Raw genomic sequence first — 20416 nt, 5'->3', positions numbered from 1 at the left:
AAAGCACTTTTATAGAAATGTGTAGACATGAAAAGATAGGCAGGCATTTTAAATCGCAAAATAGTCAATATTTGGAGGAGGTCCCTTAGAAACGTGTCAATATTTGCAAGGGATTCCCCAGAAGTTTGTCAATATCTTCAGGGGGTCTTCTAGAAGGGTGTCACTATTTGTGGGACACCCTTGAAGTGTGTCAATATTTGCAGGGAGTCCCCTAGGAGTGTGTCAATATCTGCTGGGGATTCTCTCACATATAAAAGTTTGAAAATCATCACAAACAAGAGAACAAGCAGCAACAAACCCATGGAAAGCACACAGTTGTCCTTGAATGGGACTGACTTGTTTAGAAGGATCCCACCCCCTTTTCTCCTCTGATTGGTTAAGCCACAGCCAATGTGTTTTATGAATGGTTATTCAGTGCTATCAATCAAAGAAGAGAACTGGCTGTGTATGTGAGATTAAAGGGAAGTGTAGGAGGATGTAAGATGGTAGTTATGTAAAAGATCTCATTGAGAGGCTTGGAACTGTATCTAGCTTTGGGAATTTAGTTGGGAATGTAACTCTGGCTTTGACATGTCTCACAAGAAGAATGGGGAGGGGATTTAAAGCCACAGAGGCTGCAAGATGTAACTACTGAGTGCCTTTGCAGTGTCTTGGACGTGGTGTGCAGCTGACTAGTAAATTAGGGGCAGGTTGTCTTGTTTGAGCGTCCTGTACAGTTCTCTGGATGATGCACTGATTTCAAACTCAATTCTGTGTAAAGATTGGCTCCTCAGACTGTAGCTGTTGTCCATTTCCCAGGTACTGATGGTATGCGTGGCAGAGTAAGCTGCCAAGCAAGTTAATGGGGGAAAAACATAGAAGATGTTTAAACTTCTGTTGGGCACTATAACGGGGAGACTGAGTGGAATATTTGTCAGAAGAGTCTGCAGATAAGTGATGCTGCCTGAAAGGTTGATGGAAGCAGATTTCAACAGTTAACTTTTTCAAAAGGGAATTGGATAAACACTTGAAAAGGAAAAATTTGCAAGACTATGAAAAAAGAGTAGGGGAATGGGACTAATTGGACAGTTCTTTCAAAGAGCTGACACAGGCATGATGGTCCACATGGCGTCTTTCTGTGCTGTTTGCTTTTGTGATTTCTATTTGACCATGGGAGCCTGATCCCGTCCTTGCTGGCATCTCCTGTTCACATTTAACAATTCCCTCTTAACCCAGGGAGGTTGATAAAGTTGTTATGCCCTTACTGCCATCTGTCTGTGGTCAGCCAATTTGGCACAGACTGGGCATTGGTGCCAGAACGTTCCTGATCAGTCCCTTAACTAGCTGAGCCATTGTCATCCTGTCAGGATTTAACATGAGTTTTTTTTCTAATTTTACAGTTTGCGTGCCCCAAGTCTCAGGTGTGGCAGTGTGACCCATGTTACGATGGCTCATTGTGAGTAAATCTATTACCTCCCTTTTAACACCTTGACATTCAAATTGCACATTCCTCTGTTCAATAACTTTGAATTACTACTATCTGAGGATAGGATTCAGAAGCAGAATGACGGGAGGGGAATTAATTTAAGAAATAAGACAAATAGTTGAATCAAAGTACTCAATTTAAAATTCTCATCCTTCATTTAGGATCAGAAGAAGTAAAATAGATTCCAAAGCTGTTTAACAATCTGCAGTTGTTTATTTTAAAGGCTGATGTTGATTAAAATAAGGGGCATTTTTAAATCAAGATGAAGTTAGACTTGCTTGTATGGGTGAAGATCCAGGTGGCTACCTGGTTAATCCTTTTTATGCTGATGTGAAAAGCAGTCAGCTACTGATTTCGGAGTCACTTTTTTTGTCCAGTTCAACACAGTTTGTGCCGCATATTCCATTTTAACTTATGTTATGATCTATTCATCTCAGTGACTGCAACAACTACCGTGGAATCTCCCTGCTCAGCATAGTGGGGAAAGCCTTCGCTCGAGTCGTTTTAAACAGGCTCCAGAAGCTGGCTGAGCGTGTCTACCCTGAGGCACAGTGTGGCTTTCGAGCAGAGAGATCCACCTGCTGTTCTCCTTTCACCAGCTACAGGAGAAATGCCACGAACAACGGATGCCTCTCTACGTGGCCTTCATAGATCTCACCAAAACCTTTGACCTTGTCAGCAGACATAGTCTCTTGACTACTAGCAACGATGGGATGTCCACAAAGCTACTAAGTATCATCACCTCATTCCATGACAATATGAAAGGCACAATTCAGCATAACGGTGCCTCATCAGACTCCTTTCCCATCCTGAATGGTGTGAAACAGGGCTGTGTTCTCGCACCTACACTGTTTGGGATCTTATTCTCACTGCTGCTCTCTCACACTTTTAAGTCTTCAGAAGAAGGAATTTTCCTCCACACAAGATCAGATGGCAGGTTGTTCAACCTTGCCCGTCTTAGAGCGAAGACCAAAGTACGGAAAGTCCTCATCAGGGAACTCCTCTTTGCTGACGATGCTGCATTAACATCTCACACTGAAGAGTGTCTGCAGAGATTCATCGACAGGTTTGCGGCTGCCTGCAATGAATTTGGCCTAACCATCAGCCTCAAGAAAACGAACATCATGGGACAGGACGTCAGAAATGCTCCATCCATCAATATCGGCAACCACGCTCTGGAAGTGGTTCAAGAGTTCACCTACCTAGGCTCAACTATCACCAGTAACCTGTTTCTAGATGCAGAAATCAACAAGCGCATGGGAAAAGTGTCTGCTGCTATGTCCAGACTGGCCAAGAGGGTGTGGGAAAATGGCATACTAACACAGAACACAAAAGTCCGAGTGTTTCAAGCCTCCGGAGAATCCTTGCCATCAGGTGGCATTTCCAACGTAGAAGTCTTTGAGGCAGCCGACATCCCAGTATGTACGCCCTACTGAGCCAGCGGTGCTTGAGATGGCTTGGCCATGTGAGCTGCATGGAAGATGGCAGGATCCCCAAGGACGTATTGTACAGCGAGCTCGTTGCTGGTATCAGACCCACCGGCCGTCCATGCTTCCGCTTTAAAGACGTTTGCAAATGCGACATGAAAAGTCCTGCGACATTGATCACAAGTTGTGGGAGCCAGTTGCCAGTGATCACCAGAGCTGATGGACAGCTATAAAGGCGGGTCTGAATAGAGGCGAGTCGAAGAGACTCAGCAGTTGGCAGGAAAAGAGACAGCAGCGTAAGGCGAGAGCCAACTGTGTAACAGCCCCGACAACCAACTTCACCTGCAGTGCCTGTGGAAGAGTCTGTCACTTTAGAATTGGCCTTTATAGCCACTCCAGGCGCTGCTCCACAAACCACTGACCACCTCTAGGCGCTTACCCATTGTCTCTCGAGACAAGGAGGCCAAAAAGAAAAGGATGATCTATTCATCTCAGTGTTTCTCCCGTAACCTTCAATTTCACTCCTAATCAAATAATTATCCTTTTTCTTTAGTTGTTGAAAGAAATGATTAAAGCATTATCAGCTGCTTGTGCTGGGACGTCTGGTCCCTTTCCATCTGTTGCAGTCTGGTTATTTCCGGGCAGTTGGAGCATCTGTCTTAGCAACATTTTGATGCATTGATGCTCTCATCTTTTCCAACTGTTTTGATAGATACTAAAGACCTCATGGGACTATCTGAAGAAGAACAGGGAATTCTGACCATAGATCCTGCTTCATCCAATGCTACCAAAAACAAATGAAATGGTCACTTATTTATTACCTTTGTGTGCATAGCTGCCACATTTGCCTGCACATCTATTGCTGTACTTCAGTGTTGTATGTGAATCAGTGTGGAATGTTTCTGAGCAAAATGATTTAAAAACATAAAGACTTGTATTTCTAAAGCTCCTTTCATGATGTTAGGACATCCCAAAGCACTTTACAACCAAGGAAGTACTTTTGAAGTGTAGTCACTGTTGTAATTTAGGAAATGCAGCAGTCAGTTTGCGCACAGCAAGCTCCCACAAACAGCGTAGTGATATTGTCTGGCTTTAATGATGTTGGTTGTGGGATAAATATTGGGCAGGACACTGGAAGGTGGGGAATGTCCTTGCTGTTCTTCAAAATAGTGCCATGGGATCTTTCACACTCGACTGAGAGCAGACAGGACCTCTGTTTAATGTCCCATTTGAAAGACAGCATCTGTGCCCAGTGCAGCACTCCCTCAGTACTGCATTGGAGTGTTGGCCTATATTTTGTGTTTGGGTCTCTGGAGTGGGAATTGAACCCACCACCTTTTGACTCAAAGGCGAGAGTGCTACCAACTGAGTGATGGCAGACACCATACTTTCCTGATAATGCATAGAATAAATTCTTTATCTTTTTCTTTATCTTTCTACTGTATCCCTCCCTTCCACCTTTCCAAACTTCCTGTAATGTTCACTCCGCCCTAGCCCTGAACTCACATATTTCTCTAGTTTTTCTTCTAACTGCCTTCATTCCCTCTCTCTGTCCATGAGACCCATCTCCTCCCTTGATCCTATTTGCATTAAACTGCTGATGTCCCGACTTTCCCTCCTGGTCCCCATGTTATCCAATATTGCAAACAGTTCTATCTCTTCAGGTGTTGTCCCTCTCTCCTTTCAAATCTGCTGTCATCACCCCACTCCTCAAAAAAAAACCCTTGACTGCACTGCCCTTGTAAGCTGCTGTCCCATCTCTAACCTCTCTTTCATCTCCAAAGTCCTTGAATGTGTTGTTGCCTCCCAAATCCATTCCCATCTTCCCCGGAACGCCATGTTCGAATCCCTCCAATCAGCTTTCTGCCCCTGCCACAGGACTGAATCAGCTTTTATCAAAGTCACAAATGACATCCTATGTGACTGTGACAAAGGTAAACTTTCCCTCCTTGTCCTTCTCGACATGTTTGCAGCCTTTGATACTGTTGACCACCCCATCCTCCTCCAACGCCTCTCCACAGTTGTCCAGCTGGGTGGGACTGCTCTCACCTGGTTCCATTCCTACTCATCTATTGTAGCCCTTGCATTGACTTCTCCTCTGCACTGTTACCTCTGGTGTCTCCCAGGATCTATCTTTGGTCTCCTCCTCTTTCTCATCTACATCCTGCCCCTTGGTTACATCATCCAAAAGCACAGCACTAGCTTTCACATGTACACTGACGACAGTCAGCTCTACCTCACCACCACTTCACTTGGCTCCTCCAACATTGCTAAATTATCAGACTGTTTATCTGACATCCAGTACTGGATGAGCAGAAATTTCCTTCATCAAATATTGGGGAGACTGAAGCCATTGTTTTCCGTCATTGCTCCAAACTCCATTCCCTGGCGACCGACTCCATCCCTCTCCCTGGCAACAGTCTGAGATTAAGCCAGTCTGTTCACAACCTTGGTGCCACATTTGACCCCGAGATGAGTTTCCAACTTCTTATTCGCGCCATCACTCAGACCGCCTATTTCCACCTCCGTGACATCACCCGACTTCGCCCCGTCTCATCTCATCTGCTGCTGAAACCTTCATTCATGTCTTTGGTATCTCTAGGCCTGACTATTCCAATGCACTCCTGGCTGGTTTCCCACATGCTACTCTCTGTAAACTTGAGGTCATCCAAAACTCTGTCTTAACTTGCACCAAGTCCAGTTCCCCTAACATGCCTGTGCTCACTGACCTACATTGGCTCCCGGACAAGCAACATCTTGATTTTTCAAATCCCTCTATGGCCTCGCACCTCTCTATCTCTGTAATCTCCACCAGCCCTACAACCCTCCAAGATAGCTGCTCTCCTCTAATTCTGGCCTCTTGTGCATTCGTGATTTTAATTGCTCCATCATTAGTGGTCATATTTTCAGTTGCCCAGGCCCCAAGCTCTGGAATTCCCTCCATATACCTTGCCACCTCGCTTTCCTCCTTTTAAGACACTCCTTAAAACCTGTCTCTTTGACCAATATTTTGGTCATTTGACCTAATATCTCTTTATGTCGCTCCTGTGAAGCGTCTTGAGATGTTTTATCACATTAAAGGAAGTATATAAATATGTTGTTTTTTCCTTCCTGTCCAGATAGACAAAGAAAACGGAAACATCTTGATCCGTTGCACTGCTGGTCCTTGAGCAACAGTAGTGAGGGTGCTTTCTCGCTGACCCACCCGTTCACCTATACAGGCAGCAGCGGAGATTTGAACAAGGGCCTCTACCCGAGGAACGGAAAAGACAGAAGGACTGCAACCCAGTTGTGCTCTCTGCAAAGACAGTGGGTGCACAATGCCAATAGGCTGTCAGAAGATGCAACCAGTGACAAAGCCATTGTTGGCCCATTGTCCTCCAAGATGGATGTCATTTTTGACCCTGAAGATTTTCTTTCCAGTCACTTGATTGCTGAAAGCAATGTGCTGGATCTGCATTCGGAGTCCACCAGAGAGCACTCTGTCCTGTTGCTGGGATACCCAAACAAGATTGGTGATGTGGGGTGGGACGATTGTACAAAGATGCCCAGTTTAGAAGATGCATCCACAACACAGCAGCGGAATGCAATGAGAAATTGGGTTGAAGATGACGAAATGGAGATAGATCCACTCCCTGACTCTTACTTTGGGTTGCTGGGGTGCCCAAGTTCCCATGCCGTGCCTTCCAGCCACATCAGCCAGCTGCCAGATGAAATCCTCAGGGCTGTGCTCTTTTATCTGCCAGCAGTGGACCTGTATCGCATCAGCTTGGTCTGTCAGCAATGGCGGCGTGTTATCTGTGACCCAATGGTAAGCCTTGGCTTCTCCTGTCACCAGTTAGAGTAGACCATAATGCTCTTTTTCAAATTGTCACTCCAATTTTCTCTCTCCTTCCCTTCTTCCTTCAAGGAGGTGTTGATTCTAGAGCAGGGTTCCCACCACTGGCTGCTCAATAATACTTTGTACAAGCACCAATTCGTCACCTGGGAGCCTGGATGGTGTGGGTGGGGGGAGGTGGGGGGGGGGAAGGTGTTTGGAGAGCTATTTAATTGGCTAGAGAGATGGTGATGACACTGAGCCTGATCCTGTCCTCCTCTGATGTCCACCCCCATGCATTTTCCAGCAGAGGTGTCTGGAACTCTGGCTGATTGTCCTTTCCCACTCAGCAGAATGGGAGGTGAGGCAAATTGTAATTCTCCCAACGATTATCCCAGCTGATTAATCACAGACTGCTGGTGGGTTTAACCTCTGACTTTTTTTCAGGCTGGTTTGTTCCTCTTTAACTACAGTCAGACAACCAAGGTGACCAATTGGGTGCTGCACCAGGGGTTTGCTCATGGTGGAACCATGACCCAGCAACAGTGGACAATGAATGTAGGTAGAGAGAAATGATTAAAGAAAAAACACTTTAACTCCTTGGATTTCTGATCCATTTCACTATTGGGGAAGTTGTTCCTGCAATGGTTAAATGTTGCCTCAAGCCTATTTTACTTTGCCTGCAGTCAATTTTGTCTCCTGAGATATTTTGAGTTAAACTAGTGGGAGATTTGGGAGGAGAGGAGCGGATGCTGAGTGTTAGGATACTAGTTCATGTCTGTGTGATTCCCTCCACAGCAAGTTCCTGATCTCAACGGTGCTGCTGGGGTAGCTCCGAGCAGAAAGGAAACATTCCCTGCAAGGAAAGAGGGTGATCGAATAGCAAAATGGCTCAGTGAATTTACCCAATGAATTGTTGAGCTGTCTAGTCCAGGAAGGTTCTCGGGTTTGATTTCTGCTAAATGAGTCAGCTGATTTTGGTCTGTGTGACAGATAATGATGCAGCAACGAACCTCAGCACCCCTTGGATTAGAGAGCAGTCCTGATCCTCAGCAAACCCCCCGCGCCCCCTCCTGGAAGGGCACACTTGTGTGTAGTGCATTTGACTCGACCGTGAAGAATGCAAAAATATCTACTGCCAGTCGCTGTCTGAGTGATACCTGAACTGAGAGTACATAAGAAATAGGAATAGGGCGAGGCCATTCGGCCCCTCGAACCTGCTCCGTCATTTCATAAAATCATGGCTGATCTGATTGTGGCCATAACTCCACTTTCCTGCTGCCCCCCCCTCCCCCCATAACCCTTGACAGATCAAAAATACCTATCGGGGAAGATTGAATAGCCTTGGGGTTTTTTGGTCCAGAAGAGACTGAGTGGGTGAGCTAATAAATTTATTTAAGATAATGAACATGTTTGATAGGATGGTTGTAGAGAAGATATTTTCACTTGTGTAGAAGACTAGAGCTAGGGGTCATAAACATAAGGTAGTCACTAATAAATCAAATAGGGAATTCAGGAGAAACTTCTTTACTCAGAGTGTGGAACTCGCTACCACAAGGAGTAGTTGAGGCAGATAGTGTAATTGCATTTAAGGGGAGGCCAGATAAACACTTGAGGGAGAAAGGAATAGAGGGATATGTTGATGGACTGGATGAAGAGGGGTGGGAGGTACTTTGTGTGGAGCATAAACACTGGTATAGATCAGTTGGGCTGAATGGCCAGTTTCTGTGCTGTAGACTCTGGGCAGGATTTTGGTGGGAAGAGCCTCAAAGCCTGCCAGGTGTGCTCTGCCCACCCTGGTCTGCCGACTGGAGGCAGCTGGCCTGTTCCTGACACGGTGGCGGCGGAGTGGCCCTTCTTCCCCAATTCCGCCTCTGGGAAAATGGGTTCAGGATGGTGCCAGCAAACTGGTGCTGGTGGCTCAAATGTATGCGCCCGCCTGCCTCTGTTCTCACCCCCCATAGGGCAAAGATTCTGCCCTACGTAACTGTCCAGTTCACACAATGGCTGCTTGGAGAGGTACTGGAGGTGCCCCCATTGACCAAGGAAAGATGACACAGAAAGGAGCCAACATAAGATTTATTTGCAAAAAAGAATAATCTTCCTGTGTCTCCTGTGATGCGCAGCTCTGCAGTCTGTGTGCAGAGCTTTGGGAACAGGCTGCTTGCTCCCTGTTATTGTACAGAGCTACTTTTGAGCAAAAGTAATACGCTGGGCCTCTCTTTTCCATTGAAACCAAAAGACCGATATATGGCAAGAGGGGTGTTCATTGTACCACAATTCCCCTTGTGTGCTGGCTACATTCCTCCCTCAACTAATGACACTTTATATGAAGAAAAGGCAATGAACTATTTTGAAGAATCTTGCTCCACATAAAATATCTGCACTATTACCCGAATTGGAACAGTTCAAAAGTAATCAATGGTATGCAAAGTGCTTTGAGATGTTTTGAGAGACCGGTATAAATGCAGCTCTTATCATCTTGATGTTGCAGTGACACCACTTTTATTTACGATGGTTTTTTTTTTCTGAACTTGATTTCACAGTTTGTACCATATAAGAAGTTGTACTTTCGATACAGGAAGAGAGAAGAAAGTTCAGTGAAGGAAGTTGACCGGATTCTGAAAGAAAATAATATTACACAGGAAGATGAACTTTGTGTGTTGAATCTCATAAAGTAAGTGTTCAGTGTCAGAATATCAAGCAGTTGGATCTTGGCTATAGTTGTGCAGTAACCAAATCAGAATAATTAGACATTGAACGGGTCAGAATTGAGAGAATATACTTATCAGGAAAAACTGAACAGGCTGGGGCTCTTTTCTTCAGAAAAGCGAAGACTAAGCGGTTGATCTGATAGAAGTCTTTAAAATTATTTAATGGCTTGTCAGGGTAGATGTAGAGAAGATGTTTCCGCCTGTGGGGGAGAACAAAACTAAGGTCCATAAATATAAGATCATCACTAATAAATCCAATTGGGAATTCAGGAGAAATTTCCTTTCCCAAAGGGTGGTTAGAATGTGGAACTCGCCACCACAAGGAGTAGCTGAGGCAAATAGCATGGATGTGTTTAAGGGGAAGATAGATAAGCACATGAGGGAGAAAGGAAGAGAGGATTCTGCTAATAAGGTTTGATGAAGAAAGGTGGGAGGATGCTCTAGCGCAGTAGAAACCAACTGGGCTGAATGGCTTGGTTTTGTGCTGTCGATTCTAAATGACTGACTGTCCTATGTCCACTTGAACTGTAAAAATGCTCTGCAGTTACAGATTTTTGGATTATGCTCAATGGATGGATGAAGTGCTGGTGGTTATAGGTCTGCAACTGTTGTGTAGGACCATTTGAGCTGATGGATCTAGGGTGTACCAGAAGATGCACGTCAATAAAAGAGAGGACCGTCATGAACTGGAGAAGCTTGTGCCGGTGGCTCAGCAGGTGCATTCCCACTTCTTCACCAATATGCACTTCCTGGAAATCATGTATTTGAATTCCTGGTGTCTCTGTTCATCCATCTCCTTTGGCATCTTTCCATTGAGTCTATTTGACCATTCCTTACTCAAATAGCAAAAGTAGGAATGTTCTATTGATCCACAGGCAGAAGCTCCTCCAATTCATAATTGGGCATTTGAAATGCTCCTTCTACATCCATCTGGCCTGTGTAATGGATTTCAGCTTGTGTTTGGCGCGAGGTGAAGTTGCTGGAGGTTAACTAACTGTTGCGGGACCAATTTGATTATCATATAGAGAGGACAGTGTTGATTCACCAGGTTTGCCAGGGATGGAAAACTAGAGTTGTGAAAAGCAGTGGGATATTGCATCTATTTCCATTAGTATGAAGGAGGACATTTTAATGGAGGTTTTTAAAATTATGAAGGGCTTTGATAACGTGAATAAGGAAATAGTCTTTCCTTTAGCTAGGAAGTCAGTGATGAGGGATTGCTAAGTTAAGTTACTAAGTTAAAATTGCCACTGAGAGTGGGAAGAAAGGTTAGGAGAAATGTAAAAGCAAAATACTGCAGATGCTGGAAATCTGAAATAAAAACAGAAAGCGCTGGAAATACTCAGCAGGTCTGGCAGCATCTGTGGAGAGAGAAGCAGAGTTAACGTTTCAGGTCTGTGACCTTACATCAGGAGATTTCATTAGGAGAAATGCCTTTAGTTAGAGGGAATGAGTGGGTGAGAGAACGAGTGGAGGGGGGGCAGGGGTGGTGAGGGAGTGAGTGGGGGGTGGGGCAGGGGTGTTGAGGGAGCGGGCGGGGTGGGGGTTAAAAACCATACCCCAACAAGGGGTTAACTTCAGAACAGATGATGGTTAAGTTTAAGTAAAATCTTTGGGGACGGATAGTTGTAATACACCCTGGGGAGCTGGGAAGTACCACGTACAGTCCAGTTTTGAGAAACGTATTCCCTCTCCCCACAGTATCATCCCTCTGCAGATGTTAGATTTCGCTTTTTATTTGTGGTTTTTATCACCTTTACAGACATTCTAACTGTCACCTTGGCATTTTTAAAATTAGATATATGGCATCTTTCCAGCATGGCTTGTCTGTGAACTCTGAAGCCATCTTGTGTTGCCTTAAAGACCACCCCCTCTTCAAACCATCTGAAGCATCTGTGGCCCAGACCCTGCCTAATTTGATCAAAACAGCTGGGGTACGTCTCCTGTGTGTTTTTTCTTTTTGTCATTTCGTGCAGCTCTCACTCGTCTTTGAGTAAATTCCAATGTCAGTTTAAAAAAAAAAATCCATTGTTCATTTTTCCCACTCATCATCAATAACAACAGCAATTTGCATTTGTATATATTTCCTTTAACATAGTAAAATGTCCCAAGGCACTTCACAGGAGTGATTTCAAACAAAATCTGATACTGAGCCACATAAGGTGATAATGGGACAAAGGGCCAAAAGCTTGGTCAAAGAGGTAGATTTTATGGAGGGTTTAGGGAGGGAATACCAGCCAGTTCAAGAAATAAGTCTCCTCGCGGCCGCCTTATCAGGCTGACCAAACCCGCTCCATCCAGATGACGGTACAATTTATGTTGAGCATTGCCTAACTCCCTCATCACCTCAACCTCCTGGCAAAACAATAAAAGTACTTGCAAACAAAATATATCTGTGACCAAATTCAGGGGAAAAACTCCAGGAATTTCCAAAATCACTGCGGTGATTAAGTAATGGTTCCCAGCCCTTTACTGCTGACCAGAAACACATCCTCCTTAACTAGTAATATCCTCATCTCTCAGGAATTTTTAAGCTAGCATTTGAAGAGCTGTAGCAAATTCATACCCGATATTGTGCTTCAAAGGGAAATCACACTCTGAAAATAAATATTTCCTGGCATCTAATCCAACACTTCCCATCCCATCTTTCCTCTCCATCAAAATAACCTATCCAATCTGTCTGGGTTTAATTCCTTCATCTTTCAAGCTTCAAGCAAAACCCCTCTAAGCCTGTTTTTCTCTCAAGTAACCCTATCTCTTGGAGATTAAGAGCTGTAGAACTAGAATCATTCTCGCTACCCTCTGCTCCTTCTCCCTAAGCTTGGGTTCTTGCACTGTGCAGAGGGAGCAGATCTGGACACCGAGTTCTTGTATAGAATTACATAGAATATACAGCACAAAAACAGGCCATTCGGCCCAACCAGTTCACGTTAGTGTTTTTGCTCCACTTCAGCCTCCTCCCATTCTTCCTCATCTAATTTGGTCAGCATAGCCTTCTGCCCACTTCTCCCTCATGCTTAAGGGCAGTTATGTTAAAGCTTTATTTAGCCTAAGTATAATGCTTGTCATTTCTATACTCTGGTATAAAGGCAATGCAGCCTAAAACCATCGCCCCTTGCGGCCTGCCTTGCTGCGTCGGGCGGCACGTGGTGACTGTTCAAACGTGGGAGCGAGTGTCTGAGAGGAGAGAAGCGGCGTGGCCTATAACTAGCGGCTGGTGGGGAGCGAGTGACTGACTGGAGAGTGGGGTGGCACGAGCGGGGAACAATCAGCCAGGGGAGTAAGGGGGAGCAGCGAGGTCTGGAGCTAGCGGCTGAGGGGGGGGGGGTGCGTGGGGAGGAGGGGGAGAAAGCAAGTTGCCAAGGGGGGAGATCAGCCAGTGGGGCGAGAGCTAGTAGCAGTGTTCGGGTCAAATCAGTCCTGGTCAGTCATATAAATGAATCACAACGAATTGGCAGCACATTTTTATACTCTGCCCGATTTTCTTTTCCATCGATCGGGATGCCAATTCACTATCTTCCAATGGAAATTCAATCATAAAATTCCTTTTGTATTTAATAGGATTACTGGGATATTAAATGGATGAGGATTACAGTTAGTATCCTATAACTACATAGCAGCATATTACTGGGCTTCCGTCCAACTTATTGTAAGGTTAGTTTGCTAGAACGATCTAGCCATAAGCATTTCCTGTGATAAATTGAGCAGCACCATCTTTAATCCTGGCAGCTGCCTGAATGTCGCAGACACTAACATTGAAGAGCCTGCTTTTGTGCATGTTCAAGTACTGCGCCGCCTAGTGGTTGCGTTGTCAGCAAACGCAGCCTTTCTTTCAGTCACCTCAGACTATCTGAGCATCTGTAATGAGTGATCAGCTATTCCTCCAGAGATGCTCAGGTTGTTCTCCTTAGAGCAGAGAAGGTTAAGGGGAGATTTGATAGAGGTGTTCAAAATTCTACAGGGTTTTGATAGAGTAAATGAGGAGAAACTGCATCCAGTGACAGAAGGGTCGATAAGCAGAGGGCAAAGATTTAAAGTAATTGGCCAAAGAATCAGAGGTGACGTGAGGAAACTTTTTTTTTTAACAGTGAGTTGTTGTTATCTTTAATGTGCTGCTTGAAAGGGAGGTGGAAGCAGATTTAGTAGTAACTTTCAAAGGGGAATTGGATAAATACTCAAAGGGGAAAACTTTGCAGAGCAATGGGAAAAGAGTAGGGGAGTGGGACTAATTGGATAGTTCTTTCAAAGATCTGCCACAGGCATGATGGGCTAAATAGTCTCCTTCCGTGCTGTATCATACTATGATTCTTTCCTGATCTCTTACATTTAACAGACACCCCTGCATGATATAAACATGCCTAGAGATCCCCAACCTCAAATACATCGCATGTCACTTGCCCACATTAAAGGATAACTGCCACAGGTGGAGCCCATTCCCCTGAAAATTGTGCAAGTCTAGTGGCTCAGTGACTATATCTAGTGAGTAGTTGAGCCATAAAGATCAGGAAGGTTTGACCTCTGGTTTGGTAGGTTGGCTAATTTTGGTTAAGGTGGCACTAAGATGATTACATTTGGTCTTTGCCCACCAGAACAAAGGAGGGGGGGGGGGGGGAAACAAAAGAAAAATCACACGGGGGCTCCTGCTTTTGATTGCTTCTGGAAGTGTACACGAGGACATTGTGTCAGCCTGGCCAATTATGCCTCCTGCAGTTGAATAATCCTGGCATGCTCCCTGTTGAGGTTCACATATGAATAAAGGCCAGTTGGAGGATGAACTCTTACCAAGTCCCATTCACCCATCACTCCTGTGCTCGCTGACCTACATTGGCTCCCAGTCCAGCAACACCTTAGTTTTAAAGTTCTCAACCCAGTTTTCAGATCCCTCCATGACATTGCACCTCCCTATCTCTGTAACCTCCTCCAACCCAACAACCTTCCGGGATCTTAGTGCTCTTCCAATCCTGGTCTCTTGCACATCCCCGATTTTAATCACTTCACCATTGGCAACTGTGCCGTCAGCTGCTGAGGCCCTGAGCTCCCTAAATCTTCCAATCTCTCTACCTTTCCCTCCTTCTCCTCCATAAGATGCTCTTCAAAGCCTACCTCTTTGACCAAGCTTTTGGTCATCTATCCAAATATCTCCTTACGTGGCTCAGTGCCCAATTCTGTTTGATAATTGCTCCAGTGAAGCACCTCAGGGCACTATATAAGTGCAAATTGTCATTGTTGAAATGGAGGGCAGCTGGTGACTGGTGGACAGTATCCCAGCAAGGAATCAACATGCACTGGTTAGGAGGAGAGAACAGAAAATTCTCTCTCTCCTTTTATATAAATGTTAATTCTCTTGCCCATTGGATGCCCAATATTTGTTCACTCCCCTTCAGCCCACTCCATGATGTCACTGATGGACAACAACAGTTGTCAAGGACAATAGGGGTTGAAATTTGAAACTAGTTAGAGAGCTGATCTGGAGATGTATGTCTGAGGAAGCCACTGTACTGGCCAGGTACTCTGCATCCTTAGATATACAGAAAGAAATGTCACTATGTTTGCCTTTATACAATTTAGACTACAGATGTGTGGGCAGTGCTGGCTGTGATCATTCTTCTGTCCGATAGTGTGAAAGACATCCAGAGACTGATTTCCTGTCTCCGGCAATCCCGTTCGACCCTGCCTTTGGTGGAGGTGACAGAGACCCTGTACTGCATGGCGACTTTGCTGTTTGCCTCAAGGGAGAAGGACATCAATATCAGCAACAGGTAGGACAGGACTCCTGTACTGTAGTCCTCATTCTACAGCTTGTAATGCCTGCTGCGGGTCTTGGTGGCTATTTACAGGCCACATCGCTGTTGACTTCAGATGGACTGCTGTTTTCAGTCTCGGCTATAGAGATGGACAAAAGGAATGCTTCCCATTACTTGTGTTTCTTGATTTACTATGTGCATCTGCCCTACTTACAGCTCCCAGGTGTAGGAGTTTATTGATTCCTACTGTCCCTTTCCTTGTGTTGACCGGACCTTTTTTTTTTATTCCCATTTTGTTTGGCAACTGCACTGCTTTTTCTTTCAGACCCATTTTAGTCTCTTCTCATTCACCGTCTTCAGTAAAAAATGTAGTCTTAATTTCAGTCTAGTCTTTTGTTGCCAAATTTTCATTTATAGTCTTGAAGGCAGGGGAAGATCAGGCAAACATGTTATTTCTGCTTTCCGTATTTTAGTTTGTTTTCTCAGAAAATGTTTCGATATTTATGTTTCAAAAGAAAAATGATAGTTGTTCCACTTCTGACCAAGCTGAGTCATAAACATTGTTGAGAAATAAACATCTGGAATCCCAGTGACAGTTACAATTTCATTTGCTTGCTTTAATTTCCAAAAACTGTGTTTTAGTCCTAGAAATGTTTTTAATGTATCTCGAAGATTAGCTACAATTTTATTAAGAATTTCATTTCCATTATAATTCAGTGACAGAAATGCATTACCATACTTTTCCTTCCTGTTACACATACTCACCCCAATGCTCACTCTCACCCAGCGCTCACTGAAAAACTGTTAAGCATTCAGGAATACCAACCCTAGCATGCATTAAAAAAATATGCTGCAAATTATACTTAAAGCATCCTTTTTATTGTAATGATCTTGCACAGGTTTTCCCCTTTGTGTCTTTGTTTTTAATGTTAATGGTTTTGCAGGATTAAAGCTAACAAATACAAATAACAGCTGCTTATTTATTACAAGCGAACAAATGCCCAAAGAGGAGAACAGTTGCAGCTTGAGCGACAATCAATAGGGTCAGGACAAAACAATCTCAATTACTACAATGTACGGAGGGTTAATCTGGAGTACAGTTTCACACAAAAACCCATTAAGGAATACTACAGAGCACAGCAGCTGTAAGGAAGGTTGCAGGGAACCAAGTGGAGGTCGTAGTGCAGAGATGTGACTATGACTAAAACTATTAGTAGAATTAGGAGACGTGCTTGGAATACTCCAGCTGCCCATGTTACTTCAACTTCATTTTCCTGAGAATGGTGACAGCAATCACCATTTCCATCCCCTCCCCTCAGACTTCTTTCCTTCTCTTCTGACAGTGTTGACATGTGCCAGGCAGGGTACAATTCCCCAGATACTGGTGAGCCCAGTGTATCTCATTCAAGTGACTATTCTTCCCACTTGAGTCCTGGCCATGAAGTGTTGTCCAGGTTGTTTGGTAAGGGTATGGAAGGGAGGGGAAGGATATTGCTACTGATTTTGTCATCGCCCACTTTCTACTTGAGGCAGAGTAGCAATCAGGAACTACCAATCTGCCTCATTGACCCACCTTTCCTGGCCCAGGGTGCTGAGACCAATTCTATCACTCTTGGTGCTTACCTGACTCAGATCTTCATTGCAGCTGGCAGAGACAACCCAGCTGGTGACTTTTATGGGCGGTCGATGAAACCAGAAGGGGGAAAGACTTTCTTTTAGTGATGTTTCTTCCCAAGAAGTTTGCAATGCTTGCTTTCTCACTCAGTTACACGAGAAGGCCTCCTAAAAAAAAAACACGTTCCTCCCTCTGGGTGATCTTGCCGAAGGCGGGTAGCCATTAAAGATCAGTTAACAGCCTAATGAGGGGGATGGGGAGAACACAGCCAAGATCTTCCTAGTGGCGGAATGGACACCCGCAGAGTGTTGAGCCCCCATAATGATGGACTGGTAGCTGTGTGGCCGGACAGATTCTTTTGAAAAACATCATAATTCTTCAGCGGGTATCTCCATCTTGAGACGCCCTCGCATTCTCCCGCCTGCCTGAGCAGCGCCTGCCTTTCCTGCTGGGGCATCTGACAGGACGTCACTCCTGGTCCTCTGGGCCTGCAGCCTCAGGAACCCGCCATCCATCCTTAATTGGCGGGCACGGAGGCAGCCAATTAGGAGGCTGCCTCCTGGAAGATTGCGCCAGAGTGCCCACATCAGACCTGTACTGGGTTGGACTTGGAAATGGTCCCAACTCCTGAAAATATTCAATCAGCACAAGCTTTTCTGCCCATTGTTAGCACTGAAGATGTGGGAAAAATGACACTGTCAGTGCTTCAGTTGGTAAGTGCGATGCCTTGTTGGCCTGAGCCAGACAGTGAAAGCGACCGTTGCGATTCCCAGTCTGTGGTGAAAATGAATTCAGTAAAATCTGGTTACTTGGGCTGGGAAAAGAAATGATCGTGTCATGAGTCCCCTTCAGGGATGGGACACTGCCATTCCCTAACGTAAAACCAAAGCAAAATACTGCGGAGGCTGGAAATCTGAAATAAAAACAGAAAATGCTGGAAGCACTTAGGTTGGGCAGCATCTGTGGAAAGAGAAACTGAGTTAAGGGTGGAAAATGAGGGTGCAGGAGGAGTGGAATCCCTCTCCCACATCCCCTTCCTTTGCTTCAGTACCTGCTTAATATCTTTTAAATCTCTTAACTTCTTCCAGTTCGGAGGAAAGATCATGGACCTGAAATGTTAACTCTGTGTCTGTCTGCACAGATGCTGCCTGAACTGCTGAGTATTTCCAGCAAGTTCTACTTTTATAAACCCACCCATACACTGCCAGCCCCACAATAATTGCTTGTGTTTCAAATGCCCTTGTCTATAAAAACAGTTCTCTGGATGAGCAATAAGTGCAAGCTGACCAGCATCACCCACACCCCGAGAACAGAAATGTAGAAGTCGTGATTTATAACAGGACACAGATGCACAGTTTCCCGTTAACCGTGTATGTCTCAAACTAGTTCAGCACTAAATTAGCAACAGGGTGACTGATGTGGGAAATGATCATAACTGCCGTAGCAGTTCTGACGTTGCGGCAGAGGGAGTTTTACTCTACATCTAAAAGTGTTGAACCTGCCCTGGGACTGCTTGATGCCGACACTGGGCACCTGAAATTTTTAGCATTCCTGTTTCTAGTTCTGGTCAGCATAAAATCCTCCTTCCATGTCTAATGTTAAAGTAAAAATCTGAGGGTTATTTTTAACTATTGGTCTGAACTATATTTTGTTCTTAATAAACGTTTCAGGATTCATTACAATCTGTTCTACGCCCTCTATTTGATGGAGAATTCAACAGACATCAGTAGAAAACATATGAAGCATCTGCGTTCAGCTCAGGACTCTGGCAGGTGAACTTCTGTTGCGTGTTTTAAATAAGTCAGAACTAATTCCGTCAAGATCAGTACAATTCAGAACAAGCTATTGCTTACAGAATGGATAAAGGGAACTTGCATCTATTGATTTGTTCTCATGGCATGGAGCACAGTTGTCCCCAGCTTGACTTATCTGGGCTCAATCACGTCTCCCCCTGTCCGTCTCCCCCTGTCCGTTTCAGTTTTCTATTCTGTAAGCGAGTCCGCTCAGTTTGTGACTGACCTGTGGTACCTTGCTTGTGGAAGAATCTATTGATAAGGGTGGGTTGATATCAGCTGCCAATCCCACAAATCCTGCCTCTTGTAAACCCTTGCAAAGTGCAGTTGATGGTGGTCACAGAGATGCTAGTGGCTCAGGGTGCCCAAACCCCTCATGGCTGAAGAAAAAAGCTGGAGCTTGTGCCAATGACTCCTAATAATGAAAGACGCTCACAACACCCAGCACTACCTCACCGCCATCTCTCTCAACCCCGTCGCTGTCTCTAAGTTATTTGATATCCAGTACTGCATGAGCAGAAATTTCCTCCAACTAAATATCGGGAAGAACTTCAGCCTCCGCTGCAAGCTCGGTCCCCTAGCCACCAGCACCATCCCTCTCCCTGGCAACTGTCTGAGGCTGAACAATCTTGGTCTCCTATTTGACCCCCGAGAAGAGCTTCTGACCACCTATCTACTCCAGGACAGCCTACTTCTACCTGCGCACCATTGCCTGACTTCACCCCTGCCTCGGGTCATCTGCTAAAACCTCAGCCATGTCTTTGTTACCTCTGGAGTCGACTGTTTCACTGCTCTGTTTTCCAGCCTCCTATCTTCCGCCCTCCATCAACGTGAACGCATCCAAAATTCTGCTTGCTGTATTCCAACTCGCACCAAGTCCTGTTTAACCCATCACCCCTGTGCTTGCTGACATACATTGTCTCCTGGTCTGGGCAAGGCTTCACTTTTAAAATTCCCAACCTTGTTTTGAAATCTCTCTACGGCCTCACCCACCTTTATCTCTGTAACCTCCCCGAGACCTACAACCTATAGATCTCTCCACACCTCCCACTCTGGCCTCCGCATATCTCTGATTTGCATCGCTCCACCATTGCTTGTCGTGCCATCAACTGCCTCAGCCGAAGCTCGAGAATTACTCCCTAAACTCTTTGTCTCTCTACCTCTTGAAGGTGCTCCTTAAAACCTGTCTCTTTGACCAACCTTTTTGTCACCTGATATCACCCTACGTGACTTGGTGTCATATTTGTTTGATAATGATCCTGTGAAGTGACTTGGGACATTTCACTACATTACAGACACTATATAAATGCAAGTTGTTGTTGACTCCACCTTGACCTCAGCTGCCTCCTTCACCCTTGAATCCCAGTTTTTCAGAGTTTGGAGAACCCAATGTCCAGTCTACTGCTTTTGGAAAAGCCTTCATCCACCATGGTCCTGCTCTTTGACATTCTCCTCTGAAACATTTCTCTGAGTTTAATAGCTGCCCAAAACATATCTCTTCAATCTTGCCTTTGCGCACGACTAGCACCTCTTCTCCCAATTGCTCACTGCTTTTCCACCCAACATCCTTTCCCTCTTCCCCCGCTCTCAATTTAAAGTAATAATAACTTGCAATAGTTTATGTTATGGCCTTAAACACACAACCTACTGCTCCACACCAGGACCTGGAGTAGCCATACATTTATTAATAACTTCAAACTTCTTATTAGAATATATACATTGTGTGGTTAAGAATAAATCACACTTTGCATTTCCTTTGATTATTTCAAAAGTTATTAAAAGTAGAAGGTCTTTTTTTTTTCCTTTTCTTTAAAAAGGCTCGAGAAACACGACATAAAACA

General features: G+C 44.8%; 1 protein-coding gene across 1 annotated transcript in view; it reads left to right on the top strand.

Annotated features, from left to right (window-relative positions):
• Positions 1–403: 403 nt before the first annotated feature.
• The window catches only part of fbxo18 (F-box DNA helicase 1), a 51051-nt gene continuing 31038 nt past the window's right edge, over positions 404–20416 (top strand). The window contains exons 1-8 of the mRNA XM_068059666.1: positions 404–477; positions 1380–1435; positions 6012–6703; positions 9256–9386; positions 11222–11357; positions 14992–15182; positions 18453–18554; positions 20393–20412. Of these exons, the coding sequence (XP_067915767.1) occupies positions 404–477; positions 1380–1435; positions 6012–6703; positions 9256–9386; positions 11222–11357; positions 14992–15182; positions 18453–18554; positions 20393–20412 (1402 nt within the window). The remainder of the gene's footprint in view (positions 478–1379; positions 1436–6011; positions 6704–9255; positions 9387–11221; positions 11358–14991; positions 15183–18452; positions 18555–20392; positions 20413–20416) is intronic.

This window comes from Heterodontus francisci, chromosome 27 (genome assembly GCF_036365525.1).
Source record: "Heterodontus francisci isolate sHetFra1 chromosome 27, sHetFra1.hap1, whole genome shotgun sequence".
Lineage (NCBI taxonomy): Eukaryota > Metazoa > Chordata > Chondrichthyes > Heterodontiformes > Heterodontidae > Heterodontus > Heterodontus francisci.
This window is presented reverse-complemented; position numbering and strand designations above follow the sequence as displayed.